General features: G+C 45.3%; 1 protein-coding gene across 1 annotated transcript in view; it reads right to left on the reverse strand.

Moving 5' to 3' along the window:
- Positions 1–15,153, reverse strand: part of LOC144697261 (protein TBATA-like) — a 44,734-nt gene that overhangs the window by 11,383 nt on the left and 18,198 nt on the right. Inside the window, exon 5 of the mRNA XM_078569234.1 lies at positions 11,990–12,069. Within this exon, the coding sequence (XP_078425360.1) occupies positions 11,990–12,069 (80 nt within the window). The remainder of the gene's footprint in view (positions 1–11,989; positions 12,070–15,153) is intronic.

Below are 15,153 nucleotides of genomic sequence, written 5' to 3' on the forward strand. Positions count from 1 at the left end.
TACATTTCAATCAGATCCCCTCACATTCTTCTAAACTCCAGTGAATACTGGCCCTACCCACTGAATACAGTTTGGAGTGATCCAATCCTCTATTAATAACCCCACAGCAAACTCGAGTTGGTTTATTTTGCGCGCACACACAAAACGTGGGAAGGGGTTTTGCAACATAAAACCATAAGACGTAGGAGCAGAAGTAGGCCATTCGGCCCATCGAGTCTGCTCTGCCATTCAATGAGTTCATGGCTGATCTGATATTCCTCAACTCCACTTTCCTGCCTTTTCCCCATAACCCTTGATTCCCTTACTGATTAAAAATCTATTTCAGCCTTGAATATACTTAAAGACCCAACTTGTACAGCCCTCTGCAGTAAAGAATTCCACAGATTCATTATCCTCTGAGAGAAGAAATTCCTCCTCATCTCTGTTTTAAATCAATGACCCCTTACTCTGAGATTATGCCCTCTGGTCCTAGACTTTCCAACAAAGGGAAACAACCTCTCAGCATCTACCCTGTCAAGCTCCCTAAGAATCATATATATGTTTCAATAAGGTCGCCTCTCATTCTTCTAAACTCCAATGAGTACAGGCCCAACCTCTCCTCATAAGAAAATCCCTCCTTCCCCAGGATCAACCTAGTGAACCTTCTCTGAACTGCCTCCAATGCCAGTATATCTTCACTTAGATAAGGGGACCAAAACTGTTCACAGAATTCTAGGTGTGGTCTAACTAGTGCCTTGTATAGTTTTAGCAAGACTTCCCTATTTTTATACTCCATTCCCCTTGAAATAAAGGCCAACATTCCATTTGCCTTCCCTATTACCTATTGAACTTATATGTTAGCTTTTTGGGATTCATGCACAAGGACCCCCAAGTCCCTCTGTGCTGCAGCCTCCTGCAGTCTTTCTCTATTTAAATAATATTCAGCTCCTCTATTCTTCCTGCCAAAGTGCATAACCTCACATTTTCACACATTATATCCCATTTGCCACTTTTTTGCCCATTAACTTAACCTGTCTACATCCCTCTGTTGACTCCTTGTGTCATCCTCACCATTTGCCTTCCCACCTATTTTGTGTCATCTGCATACTTGGTGATAGTACATTCACTTCCCTCATCTAAGTCATCAATATGTATTGTAAATAATTGAGGCCCCAGCACTGATCCCTGTGGCACTCCACTAGTTACAGGTTGCCATCCTGAAATTGTCCCCCTTATCCCAACTCTCTGCCTTCTATTAGTTAGCAAATCCTCTATCCATACTAATATACTACCCCAAACACCATGGGCTTATATCTTATTAAGTAGCCTCACGTGCAGTACCTTATCAAATGCCTTTTGGAAATCCAAATATATTATATTACTGGTTTCCTTTTATCTATCCTGCTATTTACCTCCTCAAAGAATTCTAATAAATTTGTCAGACATGATTTCCCCTTCATGAGGCCATGCTGATTCTGATTGATTAGATTATGGTACTCTAAATGCTTTGCTTTTACATCCTTTATAATAGACTAACATTTTCCCAATGATAGATGTCAAGCTAACTGGCCTATTGTTACCTATTTTTTGTCTCCCTCCCTTTTTGGATAATGGTGCTACGTAGATGGTTTTCCAATCCTCTGGGACTTTTCCAGAATCTAAGAATTATTGGAAGATTACTACCAGTGCATCCACTATCTCTGTAGCTATTTCCTTTAATATCCTAGGATGCAACCAATAAGGTCTGGGGACTTATTGGCCTTTAGCCCCATTAGTTTCCCTAGTACTTTTTCTCTAGTGATAGTTATTGTATTTATTTCCTCCTCCTCTTTTGTCCCTTGATTATTTAGTATTGGAATGCTATTAGTGTCTTCTACCATGAAGACTGAAGCAAAGTATTTATTCAACTCCTTTGCCATTTCCTGGTTCCCCATCATTATTTCCCCAGCCTCATTCTGTAAGGGGCCTATGTTCACTTTGGTCTCTCTCTTCCTTTTTATATATTTAAAGAAGCTCTTACTGTCCGTTTTTATATTATTTGCTAGTTTACCCTCAAAGTTTAATTTCTCCTTTTTTATTATTTTTTGGTCATCTTATGTTGGTTTTTAGAACTTTCCCAATCCTCTGGCTTACCACTAATCTTTGCCACATTTTATGTCTTTTCTTTTAATTTGATGTTATCCTTAACTTCCTTGGTTAACCATGGTTGGTTTATCCCTTTCCTTGAATCCTTCTTCATCACCGGGATAAATCTTTGTTATGAGTCATGAACTATTTTCTTAAATGTCTGCCTTTGCCCATCAACTGTTTTTTTCTGCTAACAACCTATCCCAGTCCACTCCAGCCAACTCTGCCTTCATTCCTTTGTAATTACCCTTATTTAAGTTTAGCACAGTTGTTTCCGACCCAAGTTTCTCACTGTCAAACTGAATGCTAAATTCTATCATGTTATGGTCACTGTTTCCTAGGGGATCTTTTACTCTGAGATTATTTATTAAACCTGCCTCATTACACGTTACCAGATCCAAAATAGCCTGATCCCTGGTTGGATCCACATTGTGTTGTTCTAGGAAACTGTCCCAAAAACACTCTATGAATTCTTTCTCGTAGCTACCTCTGCCAATTTTATTTTTCCGTCGCTTTTTGCATTCATACAATAAAACAGGGATAAGGGAAAGAAAGAGGTACAGGGCAAGGCCACGATAAAATAAGAATTATTGTTTCACGTGAGTCCAGAATCAAAAGTCTAGTGGTATATTCCTTCAGAGGTTAGCAGGCTGAAGCTGTTGCAGGGTGATTCAACTTTCCAGAAGCAAGGAATGTTGGGAGAAGGCACGTAGAGATGAATTAGTCTTGAAGGCACAGATACAGAAGTTCCAATGTTCCAGTTCACAGTGTGGATGAGGACCAGGCACTTCACCTGGACAGAACCCTTTCTGCTGCTACCTGTTGGATGATAAAATGGTAGACTGCCTGGGTTCAGTTCCACACGGCAATATTACAGGTTCTAGCAGCTTGGGGAAGATCATATGACTTACTTCCCACTTCTTCTCCTGGGTGTTGGACAGAGGATGTATTATTCCAGGTCTGGAATCTTGAGGTGTTTAATAGAGGAGTCAGGGTTCCTTTTGACCTTTGCAGACACACCGTCTCCACTGGCCGGAGCTGTGCCTTAGAAATGTTAAGGGGGTTTTAAGTATTTCGTTGGAATTTGATTGTCGGCAACACAGAGAACATTAGCACCTCTGCAAAGGTAACGAGGTCCCTGCTGGTTTCTGAAGGTTAGAAATTCCTCTGGTATGCATCACAGCTAGTCAGAGAAAAGCCATTGTCCATTTAAAAAAATAATTAAAAAAACAATTTGATAGAGTAGCCAGGTTGACGTAGACATATATCTTTTCCTTCCTCTCTTCTGGCTGAGAATCACTTCCCCCGTTGGAGAAAAATGAAACGAACTCCATTCCATTTCATTTTTTTTTTAACGTGGTCTTAGGGAAGGAAGAATACAAACAAACGAGCATTGGAACTAGGAGCAGGAGAAGGCCACTCGGCCCCTCGAGCCTGCTCCGCCATTCAATAAGATCATGGCTGATCTGATTGTAACCTCAACCCCACATTCCTGCTTAACCCCGATAACTTTCCACCCCCTTGTTAATCAAGAATCTATCTAGCTCTGCCTTAAAAATATTCAAAGACTCTGCTTCCACCGCCCTTTGAGGAAGAGAGTTCCAAAGACTCACAACCCTCTGAGAGAAAAAAATTCTCCTCATCTCTGTGTCAAATGAGCGACCCCTTATTTTTAAACAGTGACCCCTAGTTCTAGATTCTCCCACAAGAGGAAGTGTAGGCATTCCCTCTCTCACACTGGCACATCAGATACACAGCCAGCAGGGGAAAGGGCAGGGCCCTGCTACATTTTTGTTTAGTGGTTTAAACCCATGACAAGGGTCCGCAAGAACATGGTCCGGTCCTGGGATTTAGGGAGGTTTAGGTGACTTGGGAAGATTTGAAATTCATCCGCCTGGCGAAGTTTATTCAGTTGCTGGAGCTCTGACTTCCCTCTGTTGGGGGTCAGGCATTCTAACCTCCTGGTTAAGTATCTTCGAAAGGGTCTGGGGGTTTTATAGGGTGCTTAGCACTCAGGGGGTGAGCGATGGTCAAGCTGTTCTGGGTGATCCACAGGAGAGTACTGGACATCTCACTCTGTGGGTGCCAGGTTCTGGGATCATAGGACTGAGCTGCTCTGGTCCAGCCTCGCTCCAGCCTGTCCACTTTGGTAACCTGTGTGCTCATCTGTTCGGACCCAGAGACTGGGGTCAGGCTGAGGGTCAGGAGGGTGGGGGGTTTTAAAGGGACCTTGACCTTTTAGGGGATTCTGGTTCAGAGTCAGGAGCGTTCCAGTTTCCGGTGTTAGCAACCTTTGCTTGGCAAAGCAGCAGGTGAGCAGTTGGCCCCTGAACTTGGGCCAGCCTTTCTGGGTGGAGATGACAGGAAGATGGCCTCCTGGCAGGAGCCTTTCCTGCATCCATACTGGATATGGCTACAGGGCTGTAGCCTGGTGCCGGGGGGTTATGGATCATTTTAAAGGGGACGGTTAACTCTGTCCAGTCCTCATGCAATTCCAGCTAATGGTGGGTGAGCTTGGGGGTCCAATCTGGTTGGGGTCCCTCTGCTGGTCAGTTGCGTGATAGGTTCAGGGTCTTTTGGAACACTACTGCCCTCGGGGATTGTCAGTTCTCACTGTACCTCTGGGTGGCTTATCAACTATGTGTGGCATCACCCTCACTCTGGGTCCAATTTGGGAACTTTTCTGCTCCACAATTTGCTGTAAAGTGATCAGTGAAATTAATCACTGGTTTCCTGGCCGGGGTCTTTGGCTTTGGAGGGGGCACTCTCCTAACATGTTCCATGTCCTCTGGAACCACCATTGCCCTCGACTGGAGGTGCAGATCTAGCTACCCTCCCTGGTGGCTTTTCAACTGGGTGAGGCATCTGCCTCATCTGCTTATTGGTTGGGAACTCCCTTTGTCCCTATTTAATGCTGGAAAGGCGGCTCCTGGCAGACATGCTTCAGGAAGTCCCTAACCTTTTCCTTTCTGGGCTTAATAATCTGTTTTCTTTCAGGCTCTTCAGCAACATGGGGGCACCCCCCTCATGATTTCTTTCCCTGCTTTAGGACTTCTCTGGTCCCTACTTAATTTGTGGATACTTAGGGAATCGATTTCAGATTCTAGGGGCCTTCTCTGGGCCCCGTTTAATTTTACTGGCCTGGTTTCGCCCTCGCTACCTTCCAGCAGCTCTCGCCTGAGGTCTGTGGGTGTCAACCCATCCTTTTGGGCCTCTGGACCTTCTCCAGCTTTCTGCCCCTCTGCAGTTTTCTGCTCCTTGGTCTGGGCCCCTTTTCTTTCGCTGGCTGGCATCTGGCTGCCAGTCAAATCGGTTCCCAAGGAGGAAATCCATTCCTGCTACTGGTAGCTTGGGGACAATTCCTGCTGTAACAGGGTCTGAAACAAGGTCACGCTCTAGGTGGACCTTATGGAGGTGGGGGTGGTGGCAAACACAGACCTTCCTCCCACTCCACTGATAAGGGCTTTGGCCTTCAGGGAGGATTCTGGGGGCAGGTTTAGAATTCCCTCTAATATTAAGGACTGAGTGGCCCCTGTGTCCACAGACTTGCTCAAATTTTGGGCTGGGTAAGGGTACAGCATTCCTGAAAGGACAGATTCCTGGAAGCTCTCTGGGGGTCTATCCAGCTCAGACACACAGAGTGCCATGCCCTCCGATGGGTAAGTTTCTGTAGTGAGCGGCACTACCCATCCTTTGGGAGACTCCTCATGTGAAGCCCTCCTAAGGCCAACTGACTTGCCTCGCAGTCTCCAGCATCCGGGCCTGGAATGACCTATTTTGTTGCAACGGGAACACACCGGCCTCCGGGAATTCTCCTTTCGGATTGTAGGGTGGGGGGGGGCTTCTCGCACCCTCTTTTGTGGTTTCTTTTCTGGGTGGGTGGTGGGGGGAACCTTTCCTATCTAGATCATCCTGTTTCTCTTTCCAATGCTCGTGGGTACAGTTTGTAAAGGGTCTGCCTGAGTTTACAGGCCTGCGGGTGAGGTCATAGCTGTCTGTCGTGACTGCTGCACCCCTGGCTGTGGAGGATTCTCCGCCCCTCTAGGTGTATTCACAGGACAGAGGGTAGGCAATTTTTGAATTCCTCCAACAGTACCAGCTCACACAGCCCCCCTCATAGGTGTGTGGGATTTTTAGGGATCGTATCCATCGGTCGAACGTGATTTGGTTCAGCCGTTCAAACTCGATGTAGGCTTGGGTTGGCCTGTTAGGAGTGTTCTGGAATTGCTGGTGATATGCCTCTGGGGCTAACTTGTAGGCACTTAGGACGGCAGCCTCACAATTCAGGGACACATTCGGGAGGCAACGTGGAGCAGACTTCTTGGGCTCTCCCTGAACAGCTGCCCTTGAATTAAAAAATGTCCAGATCTCCGAGGGCCATTTTAGCCGTCCTGCTATTTTCTCGAAGGTGGTTAAAAAAGTGACTCCACATCACTCTTTTCAAACTTGGGAAGGAATCTCGCATATTTGAGGGCCTCAGAGAGTGGTTCTGGGTTAGTGGGATAGGGAATGCTGCTAGGAAGAGAGAGATTTTCCCTCGCAGTGGCTAGTTGTCGGCACTCTCCCTCCCTTTGAGCTGCTAGCTCTATTTCCAATTTTCGGAGCTGGAATTCACTTTCCTTCTCCTGAGCTTCCCTCTCTCTCTCTCTCTCTCTCCCTCTCTTGAAATTCTAGCTGCAATTTAAGCTTTTCCAGCTTGAAATTGGCAAGGGGAGGGGGTTCGGAGTCATGATCGAGCTCTACATCAGACTGCTGAACTGGTGACCTCAGATCCAGATGTTCTACCAACATCAGGGTTAGTCCGTTTCTTTTGGTTTTCTGGGCAATTTGAACTGTCTCTCCCTAGCTACAGCTTCCAATTGATCTGCGCTAAGGGCTGCCAAAGATTCCTCATTTCAATTCTCTTGGTGAACAAACATTTGAGCATCAAACGTTGCCATTTTCTTAGTTAAAAGCAAAAAAACTGCGGATGCTGGAAATCCAAAACAAAAACAAAAATACCTGGAAAAACTCAGCAGGTCTGACAGCATCTGCGGAGAGGAACATAGTTAACGTTTTCTTAGTGTTAGGGTAAGGAATTTGCTGTGTTAAGTTACTTGTATTAAAATCATTTCCAGCCACCAAATTTTCACTCTTTGTCTTCCAATTGGTTTCTTTTATCCCTAATTTGGCTCATCTCTTAACTTGGACTCTGGTCAAATTCAAATTGGTTTGCCCGGACTTGAGTTCCCCCATTCCTGTTACCGACCGGAGGGGGATTAGTTTAAAAAGCCTTGATTTCTCCCCTCACTACCCGTCCATAAAGAGAAAGGTGTTTTGTGATTTCTGATTTCCCCCTTTATAAGTGTTGGCGTGTTTTCCCCAACCCTTCAGTTTTGGAGTGATCCAATCCTCTATTAATAACCCCAGGGCAAACTCGAGATGAGGTAAAAATAAGAGGGTTGGTTTATTTTGCGCACACACAAAACGCAGGAAAGGGGTCTTGCAATGTCCGCCCCTTTTTGCACTCACATAATAAACGGGGGATAAGGGGAAGAAAGGGATACAGGGCAAGACTGCAATAAAAATAAGAGTTATGGTTTCAGGTGAGTCCAGAGTCCAGAATCAAAAGTCCAGTGGTGCATTCCTTCAGAGGTTAGCAGGCTGAAACTGTTGCAGGGTGAACCGACTTTCCAGAAGCAAAGACTTCCATGATGGGGAAGGCACGTAGAGACGAATTAGTCTTGAAGGCACAGATACAGAAGTTACAATGGATACAATGTTCCAGTTCACAGTGTGGATGAGAACCAGACACTTCACCTGGACAGAACTCTTTCTGCTGCTACCTGTTGGATGATAAAATGGTAGACTGCCTGGGTTCAGTTCCCACACGGCAATATTACAGGTTCTAGCAGCTTGGGGAAGGTCATGTGACTTACCTCCCACTTCTTCTCCTGGGTGTTGGACAGAGGATGTATTTTCCCAGCTCTGGAATCTTGAGGTGTTTAATAGAGGAGTCAGGGTCCCTTCAGTCCTTTGCGTGTATCCCGTCTCTGGTGGCCATAAGTCTGCCTTAGGTATGTAAAAGGGGTTTGGTGTATTTCTTTAGAATTTGACTGTCAGCAGCACAGACAGCATTAGCACCTCTTTAAAGATAATGAGGTCCCTGCTGGTTTCTGAAGATTAGAAATTCCTCTGGTATGAGACATAGCTAGTCAGGGAAAACCCTTTGTCCATTTAAAAAATAATAAAATAATAATTTTATAGAGTAGTCTGGTTGACGTAGATATATATATTTTCCTTCCTGTCTTCTGGATGGGAAAAACTCCAAATTGATAGTCCTGCCTAATTATTAATGATCTCTTTTGTGCTATGATTAGGAGCACTAACAGATCGATCCAACCCTTCAGATTTCGTGGCACTCAATTAGGTCGTGGCTGACCTTTGATGCATATTAGCAACATAAAAGCATAGGAAGCCATTGATTGTTAACAAGCCAATCTTCTGCTATCTTCGAGGGATACCCTTTGCGCATCGGGGGCACACTATCTAAAGATAGTACCCTTTCTTCCTTCATACCCATCTGCTCTCCAAAACCCAGCACCTCACCTTCCTCACCCCCCCTCCCTAAGCTGGCCAAACTCTTCCCACCCAATACTCCGGACTTACCTCACTCTGGGAACAAATGGGCCTTCTTCTTGGGACTGGTTGCAGTCCCGGCAGCGCCCACTACTGATCTCTCGCCACTGCCAAGACTGCGGGAGCTGCCGGCCAATCCAGTGAGAGGCAGAAGCCTCACGTTGGCCGATGTAACCATCCCTCAGTGCCTTGTGGCTGCAGGGTGGGCTTACAAGGAGTGAATCGGCTTCCCGCCAATTTTCCTTCGGTGGGGGGAGGGGGCGGGGGGAGGTGGGCAGGGCAAGCTGTCTGCCCCCCCACCCCTCCCGTAAAATGCAGCCTTTTGTATACAGGTGTGTTTCTTAACTTTGCTCCTGAAATGTCTGACTCGAATTTTTAGACTATGTTCCCTAGTTCTAGACGTCCCAATCAGGGGAAATAGTTTCTCTCTATCTACTCCCCTTAATATCTTGACAAGTTTAAACAAATCACCCCAGGGAATGCAAATGTGTTTTCTTGACACCCTTTGCTGAGAAAAATCTGTCGAATTTAGCCCTGTGTCACTTCTGGGGGACAGAATTCCACTTTTCCACTCGTGTGGCAATATGCTCCCTGATTTCATTGAACCATTTAACTTTAATTTTAAGGTTAAGCCCCTTCATTTCCTAACAGAGGAAATGGCTTACCTGCATTTACCACTTAGCACCATCAACACCTCAGTGAGGTCACCCCTCAACTTTCTAAACTCATGGGTATACAACCCAAGTTAATGCAGCTCGTACCTTATTTAACCCTTTAGGTCCTGTTATCATTTTGATATCATGACAGAGTCTTTGTCACACCCCATGTGGAGTATTGGAATGCCTACAAAGTGTATATTTTAGTTTGGCTTCCATTGAATGAACAATTATTATTTTCACCTTTTGACACTGAACATATTTATTGGACAATTGGGAAGAACAGCCAGTGACAATTCCATTTCCTCAGAATCGCCACGATTTTCAAACAATTCAACCACGTGAATTATAACATGGAACTAGAAACCGGCGCGTAAAGTATAAAATAATAATTTGTCTTTTTTTTCTAAAGGCACATTTTGGGAAGTCAAACTTATTTCCATTCCTCAAACTAAGCGGGAATGGAACACGGTTGCCAACTCTGGTTGGAGGTATTCCTGGAGGTTTCATCACATGATCTCCTGCCTCCCACTGCTCGGCCCCCACTGTTGGTCACCTGACACATCCACCCTCCCTTCCCATACCCAATCAGAGTGAGGAGGCTCTTGGTTATCTGATTAACGATTCTCAACTTCAGTCAAACAGTCCTTTGTCCCATCTCCAATGTTCTTTCTTAACTAATAAATAGGGGTGTTCAAAGAATTTTGTTTAAAAAGAGCTTAATCTGATGACTTTTCTCCGGATCTATGCCTGTAACAGTTGATTGGAGACTCCAGGACATTCCTGACAGGAACCCCTGTCTGACATCATAGGGTGAAATTCCTCCTCCCAATATTGTTTCAAAATGACTGATGTCATGAAGAATCTATTTTATATTCTTGCCAATTCTTTCTTCTTGTGAGATTATTGATAGAAGGAATCCCTCCCCAACCCATGTCAGCATCAATGTTCCAGGGGTGGGTATAGCACAGTTAGATACAAACTAGGAAACGATTTCGCTCTTACAGATCAGCCTGCTTTACATTTCCAGAAATTCCTATGATTCATTTCAGATTTTCAACATCCCGACAGTTTTCATTGCGCCTCCAGCATGAATTCTTGATGCTTTTGGGCAAATCCACAACAGGATCTCACACTGAACAAGTAACATACAAATTTGGGAAATATTACACTTCATAAGGGTTACAAATCTTTCCCAACTAATGGAAGGAAAAGAAAGACTTAGCCTAATCCTTGGCCTGCTCCTTGCTCCTAATTCGTATGTTCGTATGCATGGCTTGAAATGTCTACAGCATCTTTCACAACCTCAGGATGTCCCAAAGCAAATGAAGGGCATCTTTCGAAGTGTATGGTGGGATTTTCTGGCCCTGCCCACTGCCGAGATCATCCGGTCCCACCGAATCTCCGGCGGCGGGTCCCACCAAAACTCCGGCAGCGGGTCCCACCATGACGGAGCCAGTAAATCCTGGGGCTCTAATCACTGAAGATCCTGAGGGGACTCGATAGGGCGGATACCGGGAGGACCTTTCATCTTGTTGGGAGGACTAGAACTAGGGGACACATTTTAAAAATAAGGGGTCTCCCTTTTGAGACGAGATTTGGGGAATTTATTTTTCTCTTAGAGGGTCTCAGTGGAATTCTCTGCCCCAGAGAGCAGTGGAGGCCGGGTCATTGAATAGATTCAAAGCTGAGTTAGATTTTTGATAGGCAACTGAGTCAAGGGTTATGGGAGGGGCAGACAGGAATGTGGAGTTGAGGCCACAAATCAGATCTTATCGAATGGTGGAGCAGGCTCGAAGGGCCAACTCCTGCTCCTAAGTCCTATGTTCCTTCGTGATTTAGGATAGCGAATCTAGAATATAACTGCCATGTTGTAAAGACTGATATGTTATTTTGTGTGGATTTACGGAGGCTTTAGGGCAGAACCTTCTCCACTTTAAAAAATTTTCAGGTTCCGACCCCACTCATGTGGGAAGTATATCCTCTGTCACGATCTTACAGGGGGTGGGCGGGTGATTAACAGGCAGCCTTCGTGTTTTCTGTTCAACCAAGAACGGCTAGCAGGACATGGACACAAGGTGACCAATAGGGGCGCCAGCATCCCCACTGGGAGTGGTGGGCGCTGCTGAAGCAGTGTGGAAACTCACGGGCACCTCAATGAAAGTGTAGACCTGTTAGAGCCATGGGTGTGGAGGGGGAAACCCCATCCACAAGATTGCTTTGACATGGCTGTACCATTTCAGCCTCGTGGTTTTGTGATCGTGGCATGGACAGCAAGTTCCAATGACCCCATGACCTTCAAGGCGCTGCTGGACTTCTGACACTGCACATGCGCCGCCTGTCAAATTGCAGTGCTGTGCGCAATTAAGGCCTAATTGTCCTTTCAAATACCTCAATCAGTTACCCACCACGGATGCCACAGGGAAAATCTGGAGGCAGGAACACATTGGACCCAATGCGCTTCAAACAGAATTTCCACCCCCCCCCACCCCCACCCATCCCCCCACCCCCCCCCCCCCCCCCCCCATGAAGCAGGGAAAATTCCACCCTTAGATTTTAACCGGGTTTAGATTCTACAGACTGATGTCAAACAGGCGGGTATCCATCACCTCTTTTGCTTCTGTCAGTTCTGGAGGGAATTGCATCCTTGCCGTTAGGTCCCTCAGTTCCTCTCGCCAAGCTTGGGAATCTGCATGAAACAGCAAAGGTAGTCATGGTCTCCACTGGTCTCCAAGAAAGGAATTAGTTTGGACCAATCTGCACTTAAATTATATTCAGCCTAGAGCTGGACACTTTCCTGACCTACAACATTTCACTCATTGAAACAAAACCCGAGTTAAACCAGGCAATTTACTTTGCAGTAACTTTAGTATTATTGGTTTCTTTTCTGATTTCTTGCTGTTTTGGATCCTTGGACATCTGAATTGCTTCTGTTAGAATCAGATCTGTCAAGACTGAAGTTTTCTTTTACAAATGGAAGGACATGGCACGATCTGGATGCTAAACTGGGATTTTTTTTTAAAAGAAGGTCATAAATTCAACTGTCAACAAGCAGGCCTCTTCCAAGAAATCACCTGACCTATATGGCACTTGAGAAGGAGTTGTTTGTTTGTGTTGAACTACAAAGCGCTTTAATTAATGAAAAGCTGGGAGACAAAAAGGCAATCACATGGGAGAGAGAAAAAAACTTAAGTTGTGAACCTGCTTGTTTGGAAGGCAGTCTTGTTGGAGAACAAGCTGAGGAGGGGAGGCTACCTTGACTGACTCCCTCTCTCTACCCAGCCTAAAATTGTATGTGGCTATCAACCTGCAGCCAGAGAACCCTCATCTGAGTGTAACTAGTCTGCATTTGGACCTGCAAAGCTGGATTAGTTGGTGAGAACTTCCAAACATTCACCAGGGCCAGTCTTCACACGAGGGAACTCCAGATCGACAGCGTCAAGACCCTGTGGACTTTATCCTTTAATTTATAACGCCTATCCTCCAAAGCCCATCTCTGCAGAGAGGCTCTATCTGTTTGTCCTTTGTTTGTATACGTACGTACGCGTGTCTGTGTGTGTGTCTGTGTGCTGAGGGAATTCTTTCGGAAGAGATAGATAGTTATATTTCCCAATTACAATTGTGTGTTAATCGGTACTTGCAACTTGTGAAAAGAAATTTTGTTTTAAAATAAATTAATCATCCTCAGCTTTCGAAAGAAGCCTGGTCAGACTCTCTTTTCTTCTGGGTACTAGAAGTGTAGGTACACAACTGGCCATTTTGGTGAGAAAATTAAACATTTAAATTTATGGTAAGGCCTGTGGAGTATTGGGGCTGGATAATTCGCGCACTCCTCACATCCCGGCCGAAACACTTCCCCTCTCCCTTTTAAATCCATGCTTAAAAGCTCCATTTTACAATTAGATTCCATCGTGTAAAAGTTCAGTTAATAGTACCCCAGTGATTAAAAAATTAACTTTACAAAATTAGAAAAAACTCCTTATTCTCAGAGTGATGAGCATGGATTCGAAAGCAGTTTTCTAACTCTGACAAAAGCAACATGTTTAAAATTTTTTCTGACAAAGGCAGCAAGAGGAACAAGGCAGAAAGTTGCCCAGTTACAGCCCACCCGTAAAGAGCAGATTAAATCCCAGCAAAGCAATGGTCAGCCGATCAGCCTACACACAATCGCCAGTAAAGTGGAGCTGATAGCAGCCCTACCAAACAGCACTTCTTTACCATTAACCTGCTCATCGATGCCCAGTTTGGGTTCCACCAGGGCCACTCAGCTTTAGGACTCATTACAGCCTTGGTCCAAACATCGACAAAAGAGCTGATTTTCGGAAGTGGTGTGAGCGACTGCCCTTGACATCAAGGTATCATTTGACCCAGTGCGGCATCAAAGATGAATAAAACGGAAGTAAATGGGAAAAATCCCCACTGGTTCGAGTCACACCTAGCACAAAGGAAGATAATTGTGTTTGTTGGAGGCCAATCATCTCAACTCCAGGACATCACTGCAGGAGTTCCTAGGAGTAGCGCCCTAGGCCTCTAGGCCCAAGTATGTTCCGTTGCTTCACCAATGACTTTCTTTCCATCTTAAGATTAGAAGTGGAAATGTTTGCTGATGGTTACACAGTGTTCAGTATCATTTGCAACTCCTCAGATACTGAAATAAAAACAGAAAGTGCTGGAAAAGCTCAGCAAGTCTGGCAGCATCTGTGGAGAGAGAAACAGCTAACATTTCAAGTCCGTAAGACTCTTCTTCAGAGCTCCTCAGATACTGAACCAGTCAGTGCCCATATGCAGCAAGATCTGGACACCACCCAGGCTTGGGCTGATAAGTGACAAGTAACATTCGTGCCACACAAGTGCCAGGCAATGAATATTTCCAACAAGAGAGAATCTAACCATCTCCTTTTGACATTCAACGGCATTATCATCACTGAATCCCCTACTATCATCATGCTGGGCATTACCATTGACCAGAAACAGAACTGGACTAGCCATATAAATACTGTGGTTATAAGAGCAGGTCAGACGCTGCTATAGTATATGACTCACATCAAAGCACCCAACACCTCTCTATCATCCACAAGGCACAAGTCAGGAGTGTGGTGGAATATTCTCCTCTTGCCTTGATGAGTACAGCTCCAAGAACAGACCAAGAAACTTGACACCATCCAGGACAAAGCAGCCCATTTGTTTGGCATGCCATCCACCACCTTAAACATTCACTCCCTCCACCACCAGTGCACAGTGACAGCACTGTCTATCATATACAGGATGCACTGCAGTAACTTGCCAAAGCTCCTTCAACAGCACCTTCCAAACCAGCGACCTCTACTACCTAGAAGGGCAAGGGCAGCAGATGCATGGGAACACCAACACCTGCAAGTTCCCCTCCAAACCACACGCCACCCTGACTTGGACATATATCGCCGTTCCTTCACTGTTGCTGGGTCAAAATCTTGGAACTCTGTCTTGAACAGCACCACACGGACTGCAGTGGTTCAAGAAGGCGGCTCACCACCACTTTCTTGAGGGTAACTAGGGATGGGAAATAAACACTGGCCTTGTCAGTTACATCCATATCCCAAGAATATTTAAAAACAAACACAAAACTTTACTAAAGTAATACCTCCACACTCAAATTCTCTGACTAATGAGAATGTTTGCCACCTGGCACAATAAATAAATGACTTTCATCCCCAGCTACCCAGTCAGAAGCTGATCAGTTGGTCACTATCCCGAGCCTCTAGAAGTCTTTCCAAAACCACTCCACTGAGTTGCT

This window comes from Cetorhinus maximus, chromosome 1 (genome assembly GCF_964194155.1).
Source record: "Cetorhinus maximus chromosome 1, sCetMax3.hap1.1, whole genome shotgun sequence".
Taxonomy (NCBI): domain Eukaryota; kingdom Metazoa; phylum Chordata; class Chondrichthyes; order Lamniformes; family Cetorhinidae; genus Cetorhinus; species Cetorhinus maximus.